At 55.4% G+C, this 22,308-nt stretch overlaps 1 protein-coding gene across 1 annotated transcript in view; it reads right to left on the bottom strand.

Annotated features, from left to right (window-relative positions):
• The window catches only part of ilk (integrin-linked kinase), a 70,005-nt gene extending 50,086 nt beyond the window's left edge, over window positions 1-19,919 (bottom strand). The window contains exons 1-2 of the mRNA XM_069892306.1: window positions 19,816-19,919; window positions 12,069-12,258 (exon numbers count right to left, since the gene is read on the bottom strand). Coding sequence (XP_069748407.1) covers window positions 12,069-12,157 — 89 coding nt within the window. The 5' untranslated portion in view covers window positions 12,158-12,258; window positions 19,816-19,919. The remainder of the gene's footprint in view (window positions 1-12,068; window positions 12,259-19,815) is intronic.
• Window positions 19,920-22,308: the final 2,389 nt, after the last annotated feature.

Below are 22,308 nucleotides of genomic sequence, written 5' to 3'. Positions count from 1 at the left end.
GAGACTCTCAGACCCTTGATGTCTCTGAAGGGACTCGCCTTTGCTTCTTTCTCTTGGCTGGGTTACTAGGCCGGTGACACCTCTTTGTGCACCATTACAGGGCAGGCCAAAGTAGGCACATTTTCTGTGCTTGTGTAATGAAAATAAAGGAACCATCTATGACGAGAGCCAGCCTCCTCCGGCATTGCTCTAACGACATTGTAAATGCAGTTTTGGGGTCACTTGGAATTTACCTCGCCTGGAGCTGGGCTGTGCTCAACTTTCAATCCAACCATCTGAGTCATGGCAGGGAGGTGCAGGTTGCTGTATGGGATGGGGGAGAATGATTCATGACACCCACCATCCTCCCAGTGCCCAAGAAAGCGACGGTGACGGTAACGGGACGAAATGACTACTGCACGGGCCTCTATGATGCCTTATCTCTGTTGTTCATGGACTTCAGCTCAGCGTTCAACACAATCGTACCTCAGAGGCTGGTGGGGAAAGAGTTTTCATTCAGCGCCCTTCCCTGCAACAGGATTCTGGACTTCCTGACCAAAAGACCAAGACTGAGGGTGACGTCAGAACATCATTCAAGAGGGTGAACCCTTGCAAGGCATCGGGCCCTGACGGTGTACCATGCAGGTACTGAAAATCTGCACAAACCAACCACCTGGAGTCTTCACAGACATTTTTATTCTCTCATCACTGCAGTCAGAGATTCCCACCAGCTTCAAAAGGGCATCATTCACTCCAGTACCCGAGAGGAGTAAATGTGAGCTGCCTCAACGACGACCGCCCAGTAGCACCAACTTCTACTGTGGTGAAACAGTTTGAGAGGCAGGTCACGACCAGAATTAACCCCAGTAGCACCAACTTCTACTGTGGTGAAACAGTTTGAGAGGCAGGTCACGACCAGAATTAACCCCAGTAGCACCAACTTCTACTGTGGTGAAACAGTTTGAGACGCAGGTCACGACCAGAATTAACCCCAGTAGCACCAACTTCTACTGTGGTGAAACAGTTTGAGAGGCAGGTCACGACCAGAATTAACCCCAGTAGCACCAACTTCTACTGTGGTGAAACAGTTTGAGACCCTGGTCATGGCCAGAATTAACATGATCTGGACCCACTGCAATTCTCCTATCATCACCCTGGCTCCACAGGCCTACCTCATTGTCAACAGTGCCTACACTTCCTCAGGAGTTTGAGAAGGGCAAGGCCACTGGCCCCTACCCTGGCATAATTGAGAGTCCTGTCTGGCTGTCAAGTAGCTGCCAAGGTTACCGAGAACTGTCCTCATATGATAACCCTTTCATTCCCAGAATCATCCTTGTGTTCCTCCTCTGAACCCTCTCCAACGTCAGCACATCCTTTCTATAACGAGGAGCCCAAAACTGCTCACCGGTATCAAAACTGATACCGAGGATCATCAAAGCAGCCGAGAAGGTCACTGGTGTCTCTCTCCTCGACTGATGACAGTCACCAACAGCATTGCTTAAATAGGGCCGAAGAATTGTGAAGGATCTTTTACACCTACTACCATCAGGAAAAAGGAGCGTCAAATTCAGGATGGCCAGGCTGGGAAATAGCTTCTTTCTACAGACTGTGAGATCGATGAACAGTATCTGAATAAATTATTCCAAAATATTTTAAATTTAAATTATCCCGTTGTATATATGTGATTATCATGTGGTTGGGGGGGGGGGGGGGGGGGGCGTGCGTGCGTGCACACACCAGAGTCCAGAGAAACGCTGTTTCGTCTGGTTGGACGTGTACAGTCAGATGATAATTAACCTGAACAGAAAGAGGGAAATCGAGCACGGGTGAAGGTGGAACAATCGGGTTGCTTGTTTTAAGGAATTAGGTTGCATTCCTGGAGGACAGACACGGCAGTGTGTACAGCACTGTTTCCTGCGCCTCTCTCTTGGTTAACCCAAGCAGTGAGCTTTCCAAACATCCTTAAATGGACATGATGGTGGAAGGAAGCCGGGCCGACAGAGAATCACCAGGAAGCCAGCCAGAGGCTTTCTCCCAGAGTAAACAGTAGAAACTCACAAATACTTCAATCCATAGATTTCACTGATGAAATTGCAGCTTCTCAGCTTCCAATTATTGTGTCCAAACAGAATGCACAGAATTTACTCCCAGAGCAGTGCTGAGCCCATCAGTGACAAACTTCAGGCCATTACGCCCATCAACCCAGCATTCAGAATTGAAGCTCTTCTTCTGCAACACCCTTTCCCTGCAATATCCCGTACAGCATCATCGACATGCAGGACGGAGCTGGCCATATCATCCACACTGACCAACCCGGTATTATGAGCCAAGTCCTTGGACTCAGAAACCTCCCGATCCCCCTTTTGAATGAATTCAATGACTGAGCCTCCACAGACATCCAGGGAGGGAATTCACCACCCAAGTACCTCGTGGGGAACCCCAAAGATCAGAGCCAGGGCCTGAACCATTTGTAATCTACAGTAATGACAGATGGAGAGACCAAGTGTACGTGGCCAAAGGTGCTGATTGTGGAACTGAACATAAAGCTCCGAATCGACCTCCTGTTGACTGAAGACATCTGCGAGGCACTCCCCCTCACCAAGACAACCATCATAAAAGATCCCCGATCACAACCTCTTCTCACTGCCACCTTCAGCCAGAACATACAGAAGTTGGAAGACCAGCAGTTCCAAGTTCAAGAAAAGATTCTTTCCCAATAGCTTTGAGGTCTTTAGCCTCCCTGTATATTACCTGAACCATAACCTACTCGAGGACCAGAACGGAAGTTGCAGAGAAGTGGAGTATGGCAGATGTGGTGCCATTAATGAAAGAGCTGGAAAGATGATCTGGATAACTACACAGCTGTTAGTCTGATGTCAGTGGCAGGGAACCAACTGCATCGGATTGGGAAAGACAGAATCTATTAAAATTCAGATGGCAAGGGGAAAATTAAGGAGTTTGTATGTGGGAAATCGTGTCTCATGAATGTGATAGAATCTGGATGCAAGCAATCCTTCCAGGTGGGCAAAAAGATTCACATGCACCTCCTTGAACCTCACCTGCTGTATTCGGTGCTCCCGATGTCACCACTCTCTATATTGGTGAGATGTTTGGAGTACAGTATTGTGTTCAGTTCTGGTCACCTCATTACAGAAAGGATGTGGAAGCTATGGAGAGGGGGCAGAGGAGATTTACCAGGATGTTATCTGGATTGGGAAACAAGTCTGATGAGGCATAAGCTAGGACTTTTCTATCTGGAGTGTAGAAGGATGAAAGAAGACTTTATAGAGATCGACAAGATTCTGAGAGGCATAGATAGGGTGGACAGCCAGTGCCTGTTTCCCAGGGCAGGATCAGCAAACACCAGAGGATGTGTGTGCAAAGTGAAGGGAGGGAAGTTTAGGGGAGACGTCAGGGATAAGTGTTTTTACACACAGAGTTGTGGGGGCCTGGAATGCCTTGTCGGGGGATGGTAGTGGAGGCTGGAACATTAGGGGCATTTAAGAGACTCTTAGACAGACACATGGTTGGAAGAAAAATAGAGGGTTACAGGGTAGGAAGGGTTTAGTGCTTTTATAAGGAATATATGGGTCGGCACAACATCGAGGGCTGAAGTGCCTGTACTGCGCTGTAATGTTCTGTGTACTTCTTAACTACCCAATCAACTTCTGCAGCAAACTTGAGGAATTCTTGAACTTGGACCCCAAGATCCCGCAGTTCCTCCACAAAACTAGAATCCTGTACTCTATCTGCAAGGTCGATGTTCTAAAGTGCAATACATCTCACTTTTCCAGATTGAACTCCACAGTACCATGAAATATTACAGCTCAGAAAACAGGCCCTCATATTCTACCTAGTCCCACTGACCTGCACCCCATCCAGGTACCTGTCCAAGTTTGTCTTCAATGTTAAAATTAAGCCCACATTCACCACTTCGACGAGCAGCTCGTTCCACACCCCCACCACTCTCTGTGTGAAGAAATGTCCTCCAATGTTTCCTCTAACCCATGTCCTCTGGTTTGTCATCTGCAACTTCTCCATCCAACTTCCTATTAAAACCTCCAACAACCTTCCACACTACCCACACCACCTCCAATCTTCGTGTCATTCTTTCACTTCTTCGTCCAACTGTTATGCTCATTCATTCATTCATTTCAAGGGGAATAGAATCTAAGAGCAGGGATGTGATGTTGAGGCTTTAGAAGGCCCTCAGGAGACATCACATGGAGGATTGTGAGCAGTTTTGGGCTCCTCGTTATAGAAAGGATGTGCTGACGTTGGAGAGGGTTCAGAGGAGGAACACAAGGATGATTCTGGGAATGAAAGGGTTATCATATGAGGACAGTTCTTGGCCTGAACTCGTTGGAATTTAGAATGAGGGGGGTCTCAGTGAAACATTTTGAATGCTGAAAGGCGTGGTCGGAGGAGATGTCGAAAGGTTGTTTCATGTGGTGGGAGAGTCTAGAAGAAGGAGGCCTAAGTTCAGAATTGGAGGGTGTCCACTTAGAACAGAGATGGAGGAATTTCTTTTGCCAAAATGAGGATATTCTGTCCAAGGACCAGACACGATACATCCCAGGTTAACGTTAACGGTCATCTTTGCATTCTCCAAAGGCACAGTAGTGGTAGCAGAGGATTGGGGAATGGCGAATATAATCCCGTTGTTCAAGAAAGGTGACTTTCTCCAGCGAACCTGCTGTCAATGGGGTGGCTAAATTATTGGAGAGGATTCATGGGGACTACATTTACAAGCTTTTGGAGGAGAATAATTAGGGAATGCCAGCACACGAGGGGCAAGTCACACTTCATAAGAATTAGAGGGAGGGGTCAGTAGGTTTGCAGGTGCCAGAAACATTGGAGGTGCTGTGGACAGTGTGGACGGTTGTCATAGGTTACAACAGGATAAAGATAGGATGCTTTCTGCAGGCAAACCAATTTTGAATACACATGGACAAGGTTCCACTGATCCCGAGCCTCATGACTTTCTGAACGAGTCTATATGGGTGACCTTGTCAAATGCCTTGTTAAAATCCATGTCGACCACATCTACCGCCTGACCCTCATCAATTTCTTTTGTTACCTCCTCAAAAATTCAATAAGGATCGTGAGGCACGACCTTCCCTTCACAAAGCCCTGCTGTCCCCAAGAAGATGGTAGGTCTCCAAATGCTCATAAATCCTGTCCCTAACAATCATTCCCACTGGTCTATAATCCCAGGATTCTCCCTATCACCTTTTTTAAACAAGGGGACGACATTTGCCATTCTCCAATCCTCCAGCACCTCTCCTGTGGAAAGGGAGGACACAAGGATCATAGCTACTGCCCCAGCTACCTCTTCCCTCACTTTCCACAGCAGCCTGGGGTATATCGCGTCCGGCCCCGGGGACTTATCAATCCTGATGTTCAAGAAGCTCCAGCACAGAAGCCTGTTCTATACCGACCTCACTTTACCAAGGTCCCTCTCTCTGGTGAACACTGAAGCTAAGTATTCATTTAGAACCTCCTCCACCTCCAGACACATGCTCCCTCATTTATCCATACACAGCCCTGCCTTCACTCGCCATCCTTCTGATCTTCACCTTGGGGCTTCCCTTAATCCTTCTTGCCAAGGCCCTTTCTGCCCCCTTCTAGTTGTCTCAAAGCCCTTTATTAAGTTCCTTCCTGGCAACCGTCCTCTCTGCTTCCTCCTTCCTCTTAACTAGTTAAGATCAGCCATTGGGAGAAGAGGAACGAGAGGTCAAATGGCCGTCTATCTGTCATAACCTAGTTTGTCAACCACAGTTTACTTATCCCACCATCCTACCTTGTGTCAGTAGGTCAAACCTATCCAGAGCCTCGTGTCTGGTCACTAAACATACCCCACATTTGCTTCTGTGCTTATCCCTGAGCACGTCTGTTCCTAATTTCCTGGCTAATCTCTTCATAATGAGCCCTTCCCCAATTCAACACCTTTCCCATTTGGTCTCCTCCTGTCCTCATCTATAGCTCAGCGAGTTGGGGTGGCTTTGCTTCCTCGTAACTCAAGACAAAAGCCATCTGACTAAAATGATGCAGGGTTCTGGTGAGATTGTCCTGGGTCACCCAGAGCCTCTACTATGGCAAAGGTTTAGAACATTGAGTTCTGGGAAAGATTATACTCACTGGAGATTAGAAAAATCCAAAATGATCTCAGCCAAGTGTGCAGTTTTCTTCTGAACCTTGCAAGGGGCTCGTGGAGATTATATCTCCACGAGCTGGAGATCGATGCAGGGAGTTATTATCTCCAAGTGAGTAATTGGCCATTTGGGACTGAGATGAGAAACTGTTTCTTCGTGCTTGGGAATCTTTGGAACTCTCCGTGCACGGCAATGGCACCTCAGTTGCAGAGATTGCTAGATTTTTTTTGTTCAGAAAATTAGCATGAACGAAGATCAGCCATTGGGAGAAGAGGAACGAGAGGTCAAATGGCCGTCTATCTGTCATAACCATGTTCTCCAATGGAAAATACAGCAGGGGCTGGATTCACTCTCAGTCCTGTCTCAGAGCCAACACTGGGAGTGGCTCAAACACATCCCACATTTCAAAGTAATTAACATAATTTTGAACAACAGGAAGGGAGAAAGTGTCCGTGAAAGAAAATTACAGGTAACTGCCCAATGAATTGAGCACGTGCCTCCAGACCCAATATAGATGGAGTCCTATTCCCTCAAGATCATTTGAACAGGCTGCTGAACTAATCCTACAGATTCCATGTACACCACAGGAAGTTGGTAGCAGAAATGCAGCAGGAACTTTATAGCTCTGGGCAGAAGTCCAAACTCAACAAGAAGTAGTGTGACAGGATGGCTGAAGAATGCAGAAATGGGAGCTTGAGGGAAAGCAGAATAAATTCCCTGGGTTGTCAGCTATTTCCTTGGGGGCTCGTAACCTGAAGGGCAGACATTTCAGTCAAGAGTTAATGAGCTGGTTCAGGAGTACTGCAGTCAGCAAATTAAAACCAACATTGCATTAACATTAAATGCTTTTGTTATTGAAGCCAAAGCTCACTGCTGGAAGCCACGACTACAGCTTTTGGCAGCCCTATTCTCCCCTCAAGGCTCGAGTTCTTTGCTTCAGAAGGCGTTGGCTTCACCTCAGAGCTGACACACTTCTGACTCAGGAGAGCATGAGATCAAACGTAACCAAGTACCAAAATACAGGCTGTGGGAGCATCAATGGGACAAAACAGAGAATGCAATCCAGAGACACGAGGGGATGCTTCAAGGCTAAAGGTGTTTCCTGTTCACTGAGGTTTCAGGCTGACAGTCTGTTTACCCCTTGGATCATTGTTAAAGATCCCCAGAAAATTCCCCATCATAACCTATAATTGTGTTGAAGATTCAGTGCAATTGATATCGTCCACATGGACTTCAATAGGACCCTTGAAAAGATCACAGGAGTAAAACACGAAAGTCTGCAGACACCATGGTTGAAGTCAAAACACAATGTTGAAGAGACTCAGCAGGTCAGTGTCCTTTAGAGAGCAAAGATAAAGGTACATACCAACGTTTCAGGCACTCATCTCTTGATGAAGGGCTCCAGCCCAAAACATTGATTGCATAACGTTATCTCTGCTCTATAAAGTACTCAGTTTGACCTGCTGAGTTTCTCCAGCATTGTGTTTTCACTTGAGAAGATCCCACATGGGTGCCCAGTCCAAAAAGTTGCAAGTTGGCATACATTGATCTACACTAGCCCAGTGATAGGGACATCATGTGTTGAAAGCTTCGGTCCAATGGTGTGCAGCAAGGATCAGTGTTGGGACCCTTGCTGTATGATATCAAGGACACACTTATTGGTGTGCAGGGCAGTCTTGAGCCACAGAAAGAGACTGATCATTTGGCAAGCTGGACAGAGAACCAGCAGATGGAGTTTCATCCAGAAAACGAACAGAAGACGAACAAGTAAATAGCACATACACAGTTACCCAGGGGTGTACTGAGGAAGAGAGACCTTGGTGCACAAATCCAAGGATCTCACAACTCAACACCACAGGTGGATAAATGGCCAAGAAGGCATAAAGGATGAGCCTTTGTTTATTGCAGCACAGCGAGGAGAGCTCCAGGTGGAGCAATGTCACCACCTCTGGTATCCACATAATAGGGAGAAGGTGCAGAGGGGAGTCAGCAGGATGTTACCTGGGGGAGGTGAGAGATTAGGCTTCAGTTCCTTGGATTGAGGAGGTGGTGGGGCATCTGAATGGCATATTTAAAATGATGAAGGGAAAGTGAGAAACTCCTCGGCAGGTGTTAAGATTGGGGTAGAAGATTTAGTGGGAAAACGTCTTTCACTCACCTGGAAGTTAGAAGCTGGACTCACAATTTGAGGGGTGGTGCAGACAGAGACAGTCACAACGAAAAAACAATTGGCAAAACAGAGTGCTGGAAATGGGATTGGTATAGATAGGTACCAAAAGGGTAGCAAGCAGACTATGGGCTGAATGGCCTGTTTCCATGATGCAGGCCTCTAACCCATCCTGGGCGGAATCCTGACACTGCACTCGCATTTCCTCCAATGCAACAGAGTGGGATCAGAAACTGGAGTGATCATACACTTCACGCTGCTACCAAAGTAAAATGGATGTCAGGACATTCTGAGGGTGAATAAAGGCAGCAAGGAGGAGTGTCCAGCCCATTACTGGAACCACAGGGTGGTGTGGATGATCTCCCCACGCTACCAAACACCTTTTCATTACACCACGACCAGTGGCCAACCAAGACACACACGGACCCACCTGCAGCTTCCTCGGGGCCAATGTGCCCAGCCTCAGAATGTAAAAACATTCAGAATAGAGCTGAGGAGAATTTTTTTTTAACCCAGAGGAAGGTGAATCTTTGGAATTTGTTGCCATGGAGATATATTTAAAACAGAGGTAGTTAAGTTCTTGATTAGGAAGGTAATGAAGGGTTATGGGGAGAATGCAGGTGAATGGGGTAAAGAGGATAGTAAATCCGCCATGATGAAATGGTTGGGTGAATGCGATGGACCGAATGGCCAATCCTGCTCCAATGTCTATGGTTTGACCACTGCATGGCTCTTGAACTTAATCACCCAACTAATGAAGGCTGACACACTCCCCTATTAACATACAGCGACCTTGTGGGATCCATGCACGGATCCCAAGTGACAGACTAAAACATAACCCTCTATTTTTTTTCCCATCCACCTGTCTAAGATTCTCTCACATGCCTCTAATGTTTCAGCGTTCAACACTATCCCTGGCATTTCTCCAACCTCACATCCTTCCTATAATGAGGTGACCAGAACTGAACACAACCTAAGTGTGGTCTCACCAGAGATTTGTAGAGCTGCAACATGACCTCTCGACTCCTGAACTCAATCCCGCTGTTAATGAATCCCAGCAACCCATAGGCCTTCTTAACTATCCTATCAACCTGTGCAGCGACCTTGAGGGATGTATGGATTTGGACCCTCTGTTCATCCACACTGTTAGTAACCAACCATTAACCCTGTGCTCAGCCTCTGGGTTGACCTTCCGAAATTACACGACAGTAAACAGTATCTGATCTGAAGATCCCTTTGTTCCTCTACACCACACATGTCAAACTCTGGCCCGCGGGCCAAATTTGGCCCGCGATATAATTATATTTGGCCCGCGATATAATTATATTTGGCCCGCAAGATCATTTCAAAAATGTATTAGAGGTGGCCCGCCCTGCAGCGAGAGCCGATGCTGTTTTTTGGTAATGTCACCCCCACCATCCTTCCCCATTGTAACACGAGAAATTGTAACATGAGAAGTCTGTCGATGTCATCAGCCGGCAAGCCAGTGGAAGGCTCCCCGCACAACCAGTCACTTCTCCCACCTGTCGAGCAGTGCGGCGGATGGGCGAGCGCCTGTGATTTCCTGTCGGCGCGACGGACATGGCAGGCTGCGCACGGCCCCCGGGCAGCGCGAGCCCTGCGCGACTGGCACCGGACGGCCCTTCCACAGCGCGAGCGCACTTCTCCCGGTCACCACAGCCTTCAGCGCTTGCACCCGCGCGGACCCCAGGGACGGCTGGTTCGGCCCTGCACGTGGAGAGAGAGATGGTGGCTGTCCGCAAAGGCTGATCGGCAGGGCGCTGGGCCTGAGTGGGTGGGTAAGCAGGGGTGGGCAGAGGGTGTAGGTGAGGAGTAATGGGCAGGGGAAGTTATGGTGGTGTGAGGGGCAGTTAGAGGGAGGGATGAGTAAAAGGAGGGGTGGATAGGGAAGAGGTAAAAGGGGAGGGGCAGGGCGAGTAGGGGAGGGGTGATTAGAGGGTGAGAGACGGGTAGAGGGAGGAACAGGTTGAGGGGAGAGGCAGTAGAGGGGCGTGTATAGGATGGGGTGGGTAGAGGCAGAGTGAGTGGAGTGAGGGGTGAGTAGAGGTTGGGTAAAGGACTGGTCAGGTAGAGGGATGGTGGGTCGAGGGTGAATAGAGGCCTAGAGCCTGAGGAGTGAGCAGGAAATGCTGAGTCCTGATGCAGGCCAAAATGGACACAGCCTGTGAATGCTGAACTACATCTCCACAGGGACCAAATAGGTTTCCCTCAGGTCAAGCAAAGGGTGAACTTGAGCTACCTACTCCTGACCTGTAACATTATCCTCCTAAAGTTATATCCTAAAGTTTAACATTACATATGTTGAAAGAAGAGAAAACATCCAGATGTTGTTGAAAATTTTCAATAAATATTTAGTTCGGCCCTCGACTTAGTCCAAGTTTTTAATTTTGGCCCTCCGTGAATTTGAGTTTGACACCCCTGCTCTACACTGTTAAGAACCTTGCAATTAACCAAGTACACACCTTCAATTTAGACATTTCAAAGTGCATCACTGATCACTTTTCCAGGTCAAACTCCATGTGAAATTTCTCTGCCTCTCCATGCATCCTGTCTATATCCTGTTGTAGCCTATGACAACCTTCTACACTATTCACAACAACTATGAAACCTACCCCTTCACTTCTTCATCCATCATTTGCAACCATCACAAAGAAGAAGGGTCCAGGAAGAGATCCCTGTGGTACATCACTAGTCTCTGAACTCCAGGCAGAATATTGTTCCATCTACTACCACCCCCTGCCTTCTGCAGGCAAGCCGATTCCAAATCTACACAGCCAAGATTCCACAGGACTTTCTGATCGGACCCACCATGGGGACCTTGTTGGACGCTTTTCTAAAACCCACATGCCGAGTAATCCCTGCCCACTTCCATCAACTTCTTTTGCTCCTCACCAAAAAACTCAATTAGGTTCCTGGGGCACAACCTTCTCCTCAGAAGACCAGACTGACTACCCCTGAGGTGACGCTCATTAATCCTGTCCATAAGAATCCCCTCCAATAGTTTCATCCATCATTGATGCAAGATACTCTGGCCTACAATTCCCTCTTTACCTTTTATTTGCCAATCCTCTGGAAGCCAGGGATGTCACAAAGATCATTGCCAACACCCCAACTATCTTTTTCCCTGACTTCCTGTCATGTCCGGTCCCAGAGCTACCCAAATGGTTTTACGAAGATCCTGCACTCCCTCTTTCTTAATCTCCACATGCTCCAGCACATTAACCTGTTCTCCACTGACCTCACGTTCACCAAGTACTTTCTCCCTGGTGAACACTAAAGAAAGGCATTAATTTGTGAGCTTCTGTCTCCAGGCATGTTCCCCCTTTATCCCCAATCTGTTCATCCTTCTGTTCTTCACATACATGTCGAAGTCTTAGTGTGTTCCTTGGTCCTCTACACATGCCAAGATCTTCTCGTGCTCCCTTCCAGCTGTCCCGTCCTTTCTCAAGTTCCTACCTGGCTACGATAAAATTCTCATGAGCCCTTCCTCACTTTGTTTCCTCAACCTTCCTCTTCCTCTTGACAAGCTTTCCCACCTCTTTTGTTAACCACGTTCTCTGTCTCAGTGGGAGAAACTCATCCAGAGCTCTGCACAAGTGGTCCCTACATATCCTCCACATTTCTGCTGAGCATTTTCCCGAGAGCATCACATAACTCAGCCTTGATCGAGACCATCATAACCTTCCCGTACCCTCGAGGCTTATAGTGGGCACGGTGGGAGCTGGTCACCAGCTCAAGGCACTCACCCCTGGTTCAGGTCATTCTCTGTGTTGTCCAGCCACAGCCGGACAGCGACTGCATTGCCTTCCCGGCACTGGGTGAAGATGTCGTCCATCCTGTTCTTGTCCAAACTACTCCCACTCAGACCAGAGAAATAAGGTGTGTCAATCCAGAGTGGGTCTGAGACACCCACAAGATCCAATCCCGGAGAATAAGCTGAAAGGGAGCAAGAGATTCTGAGACACATTCTGACACAACCTGTGTACCCACAGCCATAGTTAACCTGCTCCTCTCCCCCTTCACCCCACTGTACTGGGAAACAGAAGTGCATCACCCAGCATCCACAAAAAACCCTTCCCAGCCCCTCACCCCTTCCCAGCCCCTCACCCCTTCCCAGCCCCTCACCCCTTCCCAGCCCCTCACCCCTTCCCAGCCCCTCACCCCTTCCCAGCCCCTCACCCCTTCCCAGCCCCTCACCCCTTCCCAGCCCCTCACCCCTTCCCAGCCCCTCACCCCTTCCCAGCCCCTCACCCCTTCCCAGCCCCTCACCCCTTCCCAGCCCCTCACCCCTTCCCAGCCCCTCACCCCTTCCCAGCCCCTCACCCCTTCCCAGCCCCTCACCCCTTCCCAGCCCCTCACCCCTTCCCAGCCCCTCACCCCTTCCCAGCCCCTCACCCCTTCCCAGCCCCTCACCCCTTCCCAGCCCCTCACCCCTTCCCAGCCCCTCACCCCTTCCCAGCCCCTCACCCCTTCCCAGCCCCTCACCCCTTCCCAGCCCCTCACCCCTTCCCAGCCCCTCACCCCTTCCCAGCCCCTCACCCCTTCCCAGCCCCTCACCCCTTCCCAGCCCCTCACCCCTTCCCAGCCCCTCACCCCTTCCCAGCCCCTCACCCCTTCCCAGCCCCTCACCCCTTCCCAGCCCCTCACCCCTTCCCAGCCCCTCACCCCTTCCCAGCCCCTCACCCCTTCCCAGCCCCTCACCCCTTCCCAGCCCCTCACCCCTTCCCAGCCCCTCACCCCTTCCCAGCCCCTCACCCCTTCCCAGCCCCTCACCCCTTCCCAGCCCCTCACCCCTTCCCAGCCCCTCACCCCTTCCCAGCCCCTCACCCCTTCCCAGCCCCTCACCCCTTCCCAGCCCCTCACCCCTTCCCAGCCCCTCACCCCTTCCCAGCCCCTCACCCCTTCCCAGCCCCTCACCCCTTCCCAGCCCCTCACCCCTTCCCAGCCCCTCACCCCTTCCCAGCCCCTCACCCCTTCCCAGCCCCTCACCCCTTCCCAGCCCCTCACCCCTTCCCAGCCCCTCACCCCTTCCCAGCCCCTCACCCCTTCCCAGCCCCTCACCCCTTCCCAGCCCCTCACCCCTTCCCAGCCCCTCACCCCTTCCCAGCCCCTCACCCCTTCCCAGCCCCTCACCCCTTCCCAGCCCCTCACCCCTTCCCAGCCCCTCACCCCTTCCCAGCCCCTCACCCCTTCCCAGCCCCTCACCCCTTCCCAGCCCCTCACCCCTTCCCAGCCCCTCACCCCTTCCCAGCCCCTCACCCCTTCCCAGCCCCTCACCCCTTCCCAGCCCCTCACCCCTTCCCAGCCCCTCACCCCTTCCCAGCCCCTCACCCCTTCCCAGCCCCTCACCCCTTCCCAGCCCCTCACCCCTTCCCAGCCCCTCACCCCTTCCCAGCCCCTCACCCCTTCCCAGCCCCTCACCCCTTCCCAGCCCCTCACCCCTTCCCAGCCCCTCACCCCTTCCCAGCCCCTCACCCCTTCCCAGCCCCTCACCCCTTCCCAGCCCCTCACCCCTTCCCAGCCCCTCACCCCTTCCCAGCCCCTCACCCCTTCCCAGCCCCTCACCCCTTCCCAGCCCCTCACCCCTTCCCAGCCCCTCACCCCTTCCCAGCCCCTCACCCCTTCCCAGCCCCTCACCCCTTCCCAGCCCCTCACCCCTTCCCAGCCCCTCACCCCTTCCCAGCCCCTCACCCCTTCCCAGCCCCTCACCCCTTCCCAGCCCCTCACCCCTTCCCAGCCCCTCACCCCTTCCCAGCCCCTCACCCCTTCCCAGCCCCTCACCCCTTCCCAGCCCCTCACCCCTTCCCAGCCCCTCACCCCTTCCCAGCCCCTCACCCCTTCCCAGCCCCTCACCCCTTCCCAGCCCCTCACCCCTTCCCAGCCCCTCACCCCTTCCCAGCCCCTCACCCCTTCCCAGCCCCTCACCCCTTCCCAGCCCCTCACCCCTTCCCAGCCCCTCACCCCTTCCCAGCCCCTCACCCCTTCCCAGCCCCTCACCCCTTCCCAGCCCCTCACCCCTTCCCAGCCCCTCACCCCTTCCCAGCCCCTCACCCCTTCCCAGCCCCTCACCCCTTCCCAGCCCCTCACCCCTTCTCAGCCCCTCACACTGGGCCAACTGGTCTCTTCATGATCGTCAAGGCCACCCATTCCTACCTGCATGACAGACACTAACATCTTCCCAGCACAGGCTCTTCCTCATTTCCTCACCTCCACTTGAATCTTTTAACCCTAACGTCTCACCCAAAGCTCAAATCCTCCATGTTCCAACACAATAGGGCTTTTCACACCACCGTGTAAAATGGGGATTTCTGGGAGATTTTCCTGGAACCCTCTCGTGAACTGCCAATGTGAAAAAGTCAGCTCAGGAACATTACCCAGGTCCACGGCACTACCTAATTTTCACTGGGCCACCCTCTCCCTGCAGACTGAATCGGCAAATGGCCAAGCAGGAGAAGCATCAGGATGTCAGCGCTTGCGTGGAGCGTCACCGTGTCGTCACTTCAGCGTTTAACCCTGTCAACCTCAATCAGCCTTCAACAAATCAGTTCATTCTGCTATTTTCCTCTTGCATTTAAATACTATTTAAATAGCTGTGTGCCCTTCTCTTGGTCTTAACAAAATGATAATTGCTCTACATGTATGTATCACATGCGCACACACACATATATATACATACACACACATATATATATACACACATGCACACACACACATATATATATACACACAATATACACACACACACACACACACACACACACATACACAAACATACATACAGTCTTAGTCTTCCGACAGGACTTCCTGTGAGTGCGTAATGACATCATCGCTGGGGGCAAGACCCCCCCCCCCCACTAAATTGCCGTGGAGGGCAAATTCCAAGGAATTTGTACTGTGGTGTGAAAGGCCCCAGGAGGTCCTGCCTTCCTGGGAATTTTGCCCAGTCCAAGTCAGGTTACCACTCGTTGGTGGGGTGAAGAGCCGGTTGTCATCACCCTGTTTCCAACAGGGAACTGGCAGAAAGTACTTTGGGAGCTCCCAAATCCTGAAGGTGGTGTATAAAAACAAGACTAAAATTGATTTATGGCATTACCCTTCAGATTCTTCAGCCAGGGCCTGATGTGTGTATCTGTTCCCAAACTGCAAACCACCAGCTCTGCAGCCCCTCTGAAATCTGATTCTACGCCCTGCACTCCCCTGCTTAGAATGCGTGGTATCAAGATTCAATAATCAATGGCAGTGTGCAAGGAACACAGAAAATGACCCTGTCTATCCCCACCATTCACTTAGATCAGGTCTGAGTTTTAACCTCAGTCCCACTCACCTGCACTGACCCTACATCCCCGGATTCCTTTAATACCCCAAAATCTACGCATCACAGGAACATAATGCGACACCGAGAGACCAAGATCCTGTGCATTTGCTGAAGGTTGGTAAACTTTGCTTATTTCACAGGTACAGGAGCTGCAAACACAAACTTCCTGTTCTTCTGTGGTGTTTTTGGTTTGTCTTTCAGGACATTCTAAAGAGATTTACAGCTGAGCAAACACTTTTGAAGGAATGCCAAGGGGTGGGGGAGGTATTAATGCTGATACAGGGCAAGAGGAGAACAGCTCCTCCAAATAATGCAGTGGAATATTTTGCACCCACCCAAGATGATCCTTAGTGAAGAACTCATCAGAAAATGGACACCAACAAAGATCTCAATCAGTTGGAAGGGGTGGATACTGCTGGGACGAGACAGCTCAAGTTGCAGAGAGAGCTGGGTCCTTATTCACTGGTGAAAGACCTTTTCACAGAGCTTTAATGTGCTAGATGCGATGGGATATTTGGCATATGTGATGCTGGGGGGTGTTGGCCAGTCTGCGACCCAGTGGATGGGACTCACAACTGGGACTGCAAAACGAAGACTGTCCATCAGCCCCTGGGCCCATTCTGTGACAGATTGCCACTCCCTGCATCAGCTGCAATAGCAGGGCACTGTCTGCCACTTGTTAGCAAGAAGGGTGGCACCATCAGTATGACCAAAGTATAACCCACAAACTGCACAGCAAGTTCTGTAGGATCCAAAATACCGTGGCCAACAACACAGCAACATCCCATGTGCCCCTGCTACGGACAATTACGCATCAAGGCCCCACTTACCTCTTGGTCAGATCAACACAAGAGCCCAGCAACCTCACAGCTAGCAAATAATAGAACAAAATCTCACAAATTGTACCCAGCGTGCACACAAGATCCCACACTTTATAAGACCCTGGTGAGAACTCATGTGGAGATTGTGAGCAGTTTTCGGCTCCTTGTTTAAGAAAGGATGTGCTGAAGTTGGAGAGGGTTCAGAGGAGGTTCACAAGGATGATTCCAAGAATGAAAGGGTTATATGAGGAGCGTTTGACAGATCTTGGCCTGTACCCACTAGAATTTGGGAGAATGGGGGGGGGGTCCCTCTTTGAAACATTTTGAAAGTTGAAAGGTGTAGACAGAGTAAATGTTGAAAGGCTGTTCCCCACGGTGGGAGAGTACAGGACAAGGGGGAACAACTTCAGGATTGAAGGGCGACTGCTCAGAACAGAGATGGGGAGGAATTTCTTCTGCCAGAAGGTGGTAAATCTGTGGAATTTGTTGACACAAGTTGTGGAGCCCACGTCATTGGGTGTATTTAAGGGAGAGATTGATAGGTTCTTGATTAACCAGGGCTTCAAAGGTTATGGGAAGAAGGCCGGGCAGTGGGGAAATGGATTGGCTCATGATTAAATGGTAAGACAGACTTGATGGACTGAATGGCTTATTTCTGCCACCCCACTCTCTGTGGGCCTGATGGTCTCAGACAAACCTCGTCAAAAAGACTCTGCAAACCCACACACTGCAGCTGGTGGGGACGAAGTGTTAATCCACAACTCGACCTGGACACAGACCCGGCCCCAGACGCCGGGCCCGGGACCCAGACGCCGGGCCCGGGACCCGGCCCCAGACGCCGGGCCCGGGACCCGGCCCCAGACGCCGGGCCCGGGACCCGGCCCCAGACGCCGGGCCCGGGACCCGGCCCCAGACGCCGGGCCCGGGACCCGGACCCAGACGCCGGCCCGAGGACCCAGACGCCGGCCCGAGGACCCAGACGCCGGCCCGAGGACCCAGACGCCGGCCCGAGGACCCAGACGCCGGCCCGAGGACCCAGACGCCGGCCCGAGGACCCAGACGCCGGCCCGAGGACCCAGACGCCGGCCCGAGGACCCAGACGCCGGCCCGAGGACCCAGACGCCGGCCCGAGGACCCAGACGCCGGCCCGAGGACCCAGACGCCGGCCCGAGGACCCAGACGCCGGCCCGAGGACCCAGACGCCGGCCCGAGGACCCAGACGCCGGCCCGAGGACCCAGACGCCGGCCCGAGGACCCAGACGCCGGCCCGAGGACCCAGACGCCGGCCCGAGGACCCAGACGCCGGCCCGAGGACCCAGACGCCGGCCCGAGGACCCAGACGCCGGCCCGAGGACCCAGACGCCGGCCCGAGGACCCAGACGCCGGCCCGAGGACCCAGACGCCGGCCCGAGGACCCAGACGCCGGCCCGAGGACCCAGACGCCGGCCCGAGGACCCAGACGCCGGCCCGAGGACCCGGACGCCGGCCCGAGGACCCGGACGCCGGCCCGAGGACCCGGACGCCGGCCCGAGGACCCGGACGCCGGCCCGAGGACCCGGACGCCGGCCCGAGGACCCGGACGCCGGCCCGAGGACCCGGACGCCGGCCCGAGGACCCGGACGCCGGCCCGAGGACCCGGACGCCGGCCCGAGGACCCGGACGCCGGCCCGAGGACCCGGACCCGGACGCCGGCCCGAGGACCCGGACCCGGACGCCGGACCGAGGACCCGGACCCGGACGCCGGACCGAGGACCCGGACCCGGACGCCGGACCGAGGACCCGGACCCGGACGCCGGACCGAGGACCAGGACCCGGACGCCGGACCGAGGACCAGGACCCGGACGCCGGACCGACCAGGACCCGGACGCCGGACCGAGGACCAGGACCCGGACGCCGGACCCAGGTCCAGGACCCGGACGCCGGACCCAGGTCCAGGACCCGGACGCCGGACCCAGGTCCAGGACCCGGACGCCGGACCCAGGTCCAGGACCCGGACGCCGGACCCAGGTCCAGGACCCGGACGCCGGACCCAGGTCCAGGACCCGGACGCCGGACCCAGGTCCAGGACCCGGACGCCGGACCCAGGTCCAGGACCCGGACGCCGGACCCAGGTCCAGGACCCGGACGCCGGACCCAGGTCCAGGACCCGGACGCCGGACCCAGGTCCAGGACCCGGACGCCGGACCCAGGTCCAGGACCCGGACGCCGGACCCAGGTCCAGGACCCGGACGCCGGACCCAGGTCCAGGACCCGGACGCCGGACCCAGGTCCAGGACCCGGACGCCGGACCCAGGTCCAGGACCCGGACGCCGGACCCAGGTCCAGGACCCGGACGCCGGACCCAGGTCCAGGACCCGGACGCCGGACCCAGGTCCAGGACCCGGACGCCGGACCCAGGTCCAGGACCCGGACGCCGGACCCAGGTCCAGGACCCGGACGCCGGACCCAGGTCCAGGACCCGGACGCCGGACCCAGGTCCAGGACCCGGACGCCGGACCCAGGTCCAGGACCCGGACGCCGGACCCAGGTCCAGGACCCGGACGCCGGACCCAGGTCCAGGACCCGGACGCCGGACCCAGGTCCAGGACCCGGACGCCGGACCCAGGTCCAGGACCCGGACGCCGGACCCAGGTCCAGGACCCGGACGCCGGACCCAGGTCCAGGACCCGGACGCCGGACCCAGGTCCAGGACCCGGACGCCGGACCCAGGTCCAGGACCCGGACGCCGGACCCAGGTCCAGGACCCGGACGCCGGACCCAGGTCCAGGACCCGGACGCCGGACCCAGGTCCAGGACCCGGACGCCGGACCCAGGTCCAGGACCCGGACGCCGGACCCAGGTCCAGGACCCGGACGCCGGACCCAGGTCCAGGACCCGGACGCCGGACCCAGGTCCAGGACCCGGACGCCGGACCCAGGTCCAGGACCCGGACGCCGGACCCAGGTCCAGGACCCGGACGCCGGACCCAGGTCCAGGACCCGGACGCCGGACCCAGGTCCAGGACCCGGACGCCGGACCGAGGACCGGACCCAACCCCAGCACCAGCCCTAAGACTAGGACCCAGACCCAGACCCAGACCCAGACCCTGGTCCCTGGTCCCGGTCTCTTCCACAACTCCCCCCCCCGGTCCCAGCCCTCGGACTCCCGACTTTCCTCCAGACCCTTCCCCAAGACCCCGGACCGAGTACCAGGACCCAGACCGAGGACCGGACGCAACCCCAGCCCCAGGTCCCTGGTCCCTCGTCCCGGTCTCTCCCACAACCCCCGCTCCCCGGTCCCAGCTTTCGGACTCCCGACTTCCCTCCGGACCCTTCACACAGACCCAGACCCAGACACAGACCACGGCTCCGGCCTCACCTCCGGCCCGTTCCCGCTCCGCGTCCACACCCCGCAGCCGCCGCTTCCACCGCGCATGCGCCCATCAGAGGGGCGGTGCTGCTGGCAGATGCGTGGTCATGACGCTTCTGAGCCCACAAAAAGGCTGGGTGAGTGGGCGGGAAGAAGGTTGAGTGGGCGGGGTCAAGGTTGAGTGGGCGGGGGGCAAGGTTGAGTGGGCGGGAACAAGGTTGAGTGGGCGGGGGGCAAGGTTGAGTGGGCGGGAACAAGGTTGAGTGGGCGGGGGTCAAGGTTGAGTGGGCGGGGTCAAGGTTGAGTGGGCGGGGGGCAAGGTTGAGTGGGCGGGAACAAGGTTGAGTGGGCGGGGGGCAAGGTTGAGTGGGCGGGAACAAGGTTGAGTGGGCGGGAACAAGGTTGAGTGGGCGGGGGGCAATGTTGAGTGGGCGGGGGGCAAGGTTGAGTGGGCGGGGTCAAGGTTGAGTGGGCGGGAACAAGGTTGAGTGGGCGGGAACAAGGTTGAGTGGGCGGGGGTCAAGGTTGAGTGGGCGGGGGGCAAGGTTGAGTGGGCGGGGGGTAAGGTTGAGTGGGCGGGAACAAGGTTGAGTGGGCGGGGGTCAAGGTTGAGTGGGCGGGGTCAAGGTTGAGTGGGCGGGGGGCAAGGTTGAGTGGGCGGGAACAAGGTTGAGTGGGCGGGGTCAAGGTTGAGTGGGCGGGGGGCAAGGTTGAGTGGGCGGGAACAAGGTTGAGTGGGCGGGGGGCAAGGTTGAGTGGGCGGGAACAAGGTTGAGTGGGCGGGGGTCAAGGTTGAGTGGGCGGGGTCAAGGTTGAGTGGGCGGGGGGCAAGGTTGAGTGGGCGGGAACAAGGTTGAGTGGGCGGGGGGCAAGGTTGAGTGGGCGGGAACAAGGTTGAGTGGGCGGGAACAAGGTTGAGTGGGCGGGGGGCAATGTTGAGTGGGCGGGGGGCAAGGTTGAGTGGGCGGGGTCAAGGTTGAGTGGGCGGGAACAAGGTTGAGTGGGCGGGAACAAGGTTGAGTGGGCGGGGGTCAAGGTTGAGTGGGCGGGGGGCAAGGTTGAGTGGGCGGGGGGTAAGGTTGAGTGGGCGGGAACAAGGTTGAGTGGGCGGGGGGTAAGGTTGAGTGGGCGGGGTCAAGGTTGAGTGGGCGGGGGGCAAGGTTGAGTGGGCGGGAACAAGGTTGAGTGGGCGGGAACAAGGTTGAGTGGGCGGGAACAAGGTTGAGTGGGCGGGGGGCAAGGTTGAGTGGGCGGGGGGCAAGGTTGAGTGGGCGGGGGGTAAGGTTGAGTGGGCGGGAACAAGGTTGAGTGGGCGGGGGGTAAGGTTGAGTGGGCGGGGTCAAGGTTGAGTGGGCGGGAACAAGGTTGAGTGGGCGGGAACAAGGTTGAGTGGGCGGGGGCAAGGTTGAGTGGGCGGGGTCAAGGTTGAGTGGGCGGGGGGCAAGGTTGAGTGGGCGGGAACAAGGTTGAGTGGGCGGGGGGTAAGGTTGAGTGGGCGGGGTCAAGGTTGAGTGGGCGGGGGGCAAGGTTGAGTGGGCGGGAACAAGGTTGAGTGGGCGGGAACAAGGTTGAGTGGGCGGGGGGCAATGTTGAGTGGGCGGGAACAAGGTTGAGTGGGCGGGAACAAGGTTGAGTAGGCGGGGGTCAAGGTTGAGTGGGCGGGGGGCAAGGTTGAGTGGGCGGGGGGTAAGGTTGAGTGGGCGGGAACAAGGTTGAGTGGGCGGGAACAAGGTTGAGTGGGCGGGAACAAGGTTGAGTGGGCGGGGGCAAGGTTGAGTGGGCGGGAACAAGGTTGAGTGGGCGGGGGGTAAGGTTGAGTGGGCGGGGTCAAGGTTGAGTGGGCGGGGGGCAAGGTTGAGTGGGCGGGAACAAGGTTGAGTGGGCGGGGGGTAAGGTTGAGTGGGCGGGGTCAAGGTTGAGTGGGCGGGGGGCAAGGTTGAGTGGGCGGGAACAAGGTTGAGTGGGCGGGAACAAGGTTGAGTGGGCGGGGGGCAATGTTGAGTGGGCGGGAACAAGGTTGAGTGGGCGGGAACAAGGTTGAGTGGGCGGGGGTCAAGGTTGAGTGGGCGGGGGGCAAGGTTGAGTGGGCGGGGGGTAAGGTTGAGTGGGCGGGAACAAGGTTGAGTGGGCGGGAACAAGGTTGAGTGGGCGGGAACAAGGTTGAGTGGGCGGGGGCAAGGTTGAGTGGGCGGGAACAAGGTTGAGTGGGCGGGAACAAGGTTGAGTGGGCGGGGGGTAAGGTTGAGTGGGCGGGAACAAGGTTGAGTGGGCGGGAACAAGGTTGAGTGGGCGGGGGTCAAGGTTGAGTGGGCGGGGTCAAGGTTGAGTGGGCGGGAACAAGGTTGAGTGGGCGGGAACAAGGTTGAGTGGGCGGGGGGTAAGGTTGAGTGGGCGGGAACAAGGTTGAGTGGGCGGGGGCAAGGTTGAGTGGGCGGGAACAAGGTTGAGTGGGCGGGAACAAGGTTGAGTGGGCGGGAACAAGGTTGAGTGGGCGGGGTCAAG

Source organism: Narcine bancroftii, chromosome 7 (genome assembly GCF_036971445.1).
Source record: "Narcine bancroftii isolate sNarBan1 chromosome 7, sNarBan1.hap1, whole genome shotgun sequence".
Taxonomy (NCBI): domain Eukaryota; kingdom Metazoa; phylum Chordata; class Chondrichthyes; order Torpediniformes; family Narcinidae; genus Narcine; species Narcine bancroftii.
The sequence above is the reverse complement of the archived record's forward strand: the minus strand, read 5'-3'. Positions and strand labels throughout refer to the sequence as shown.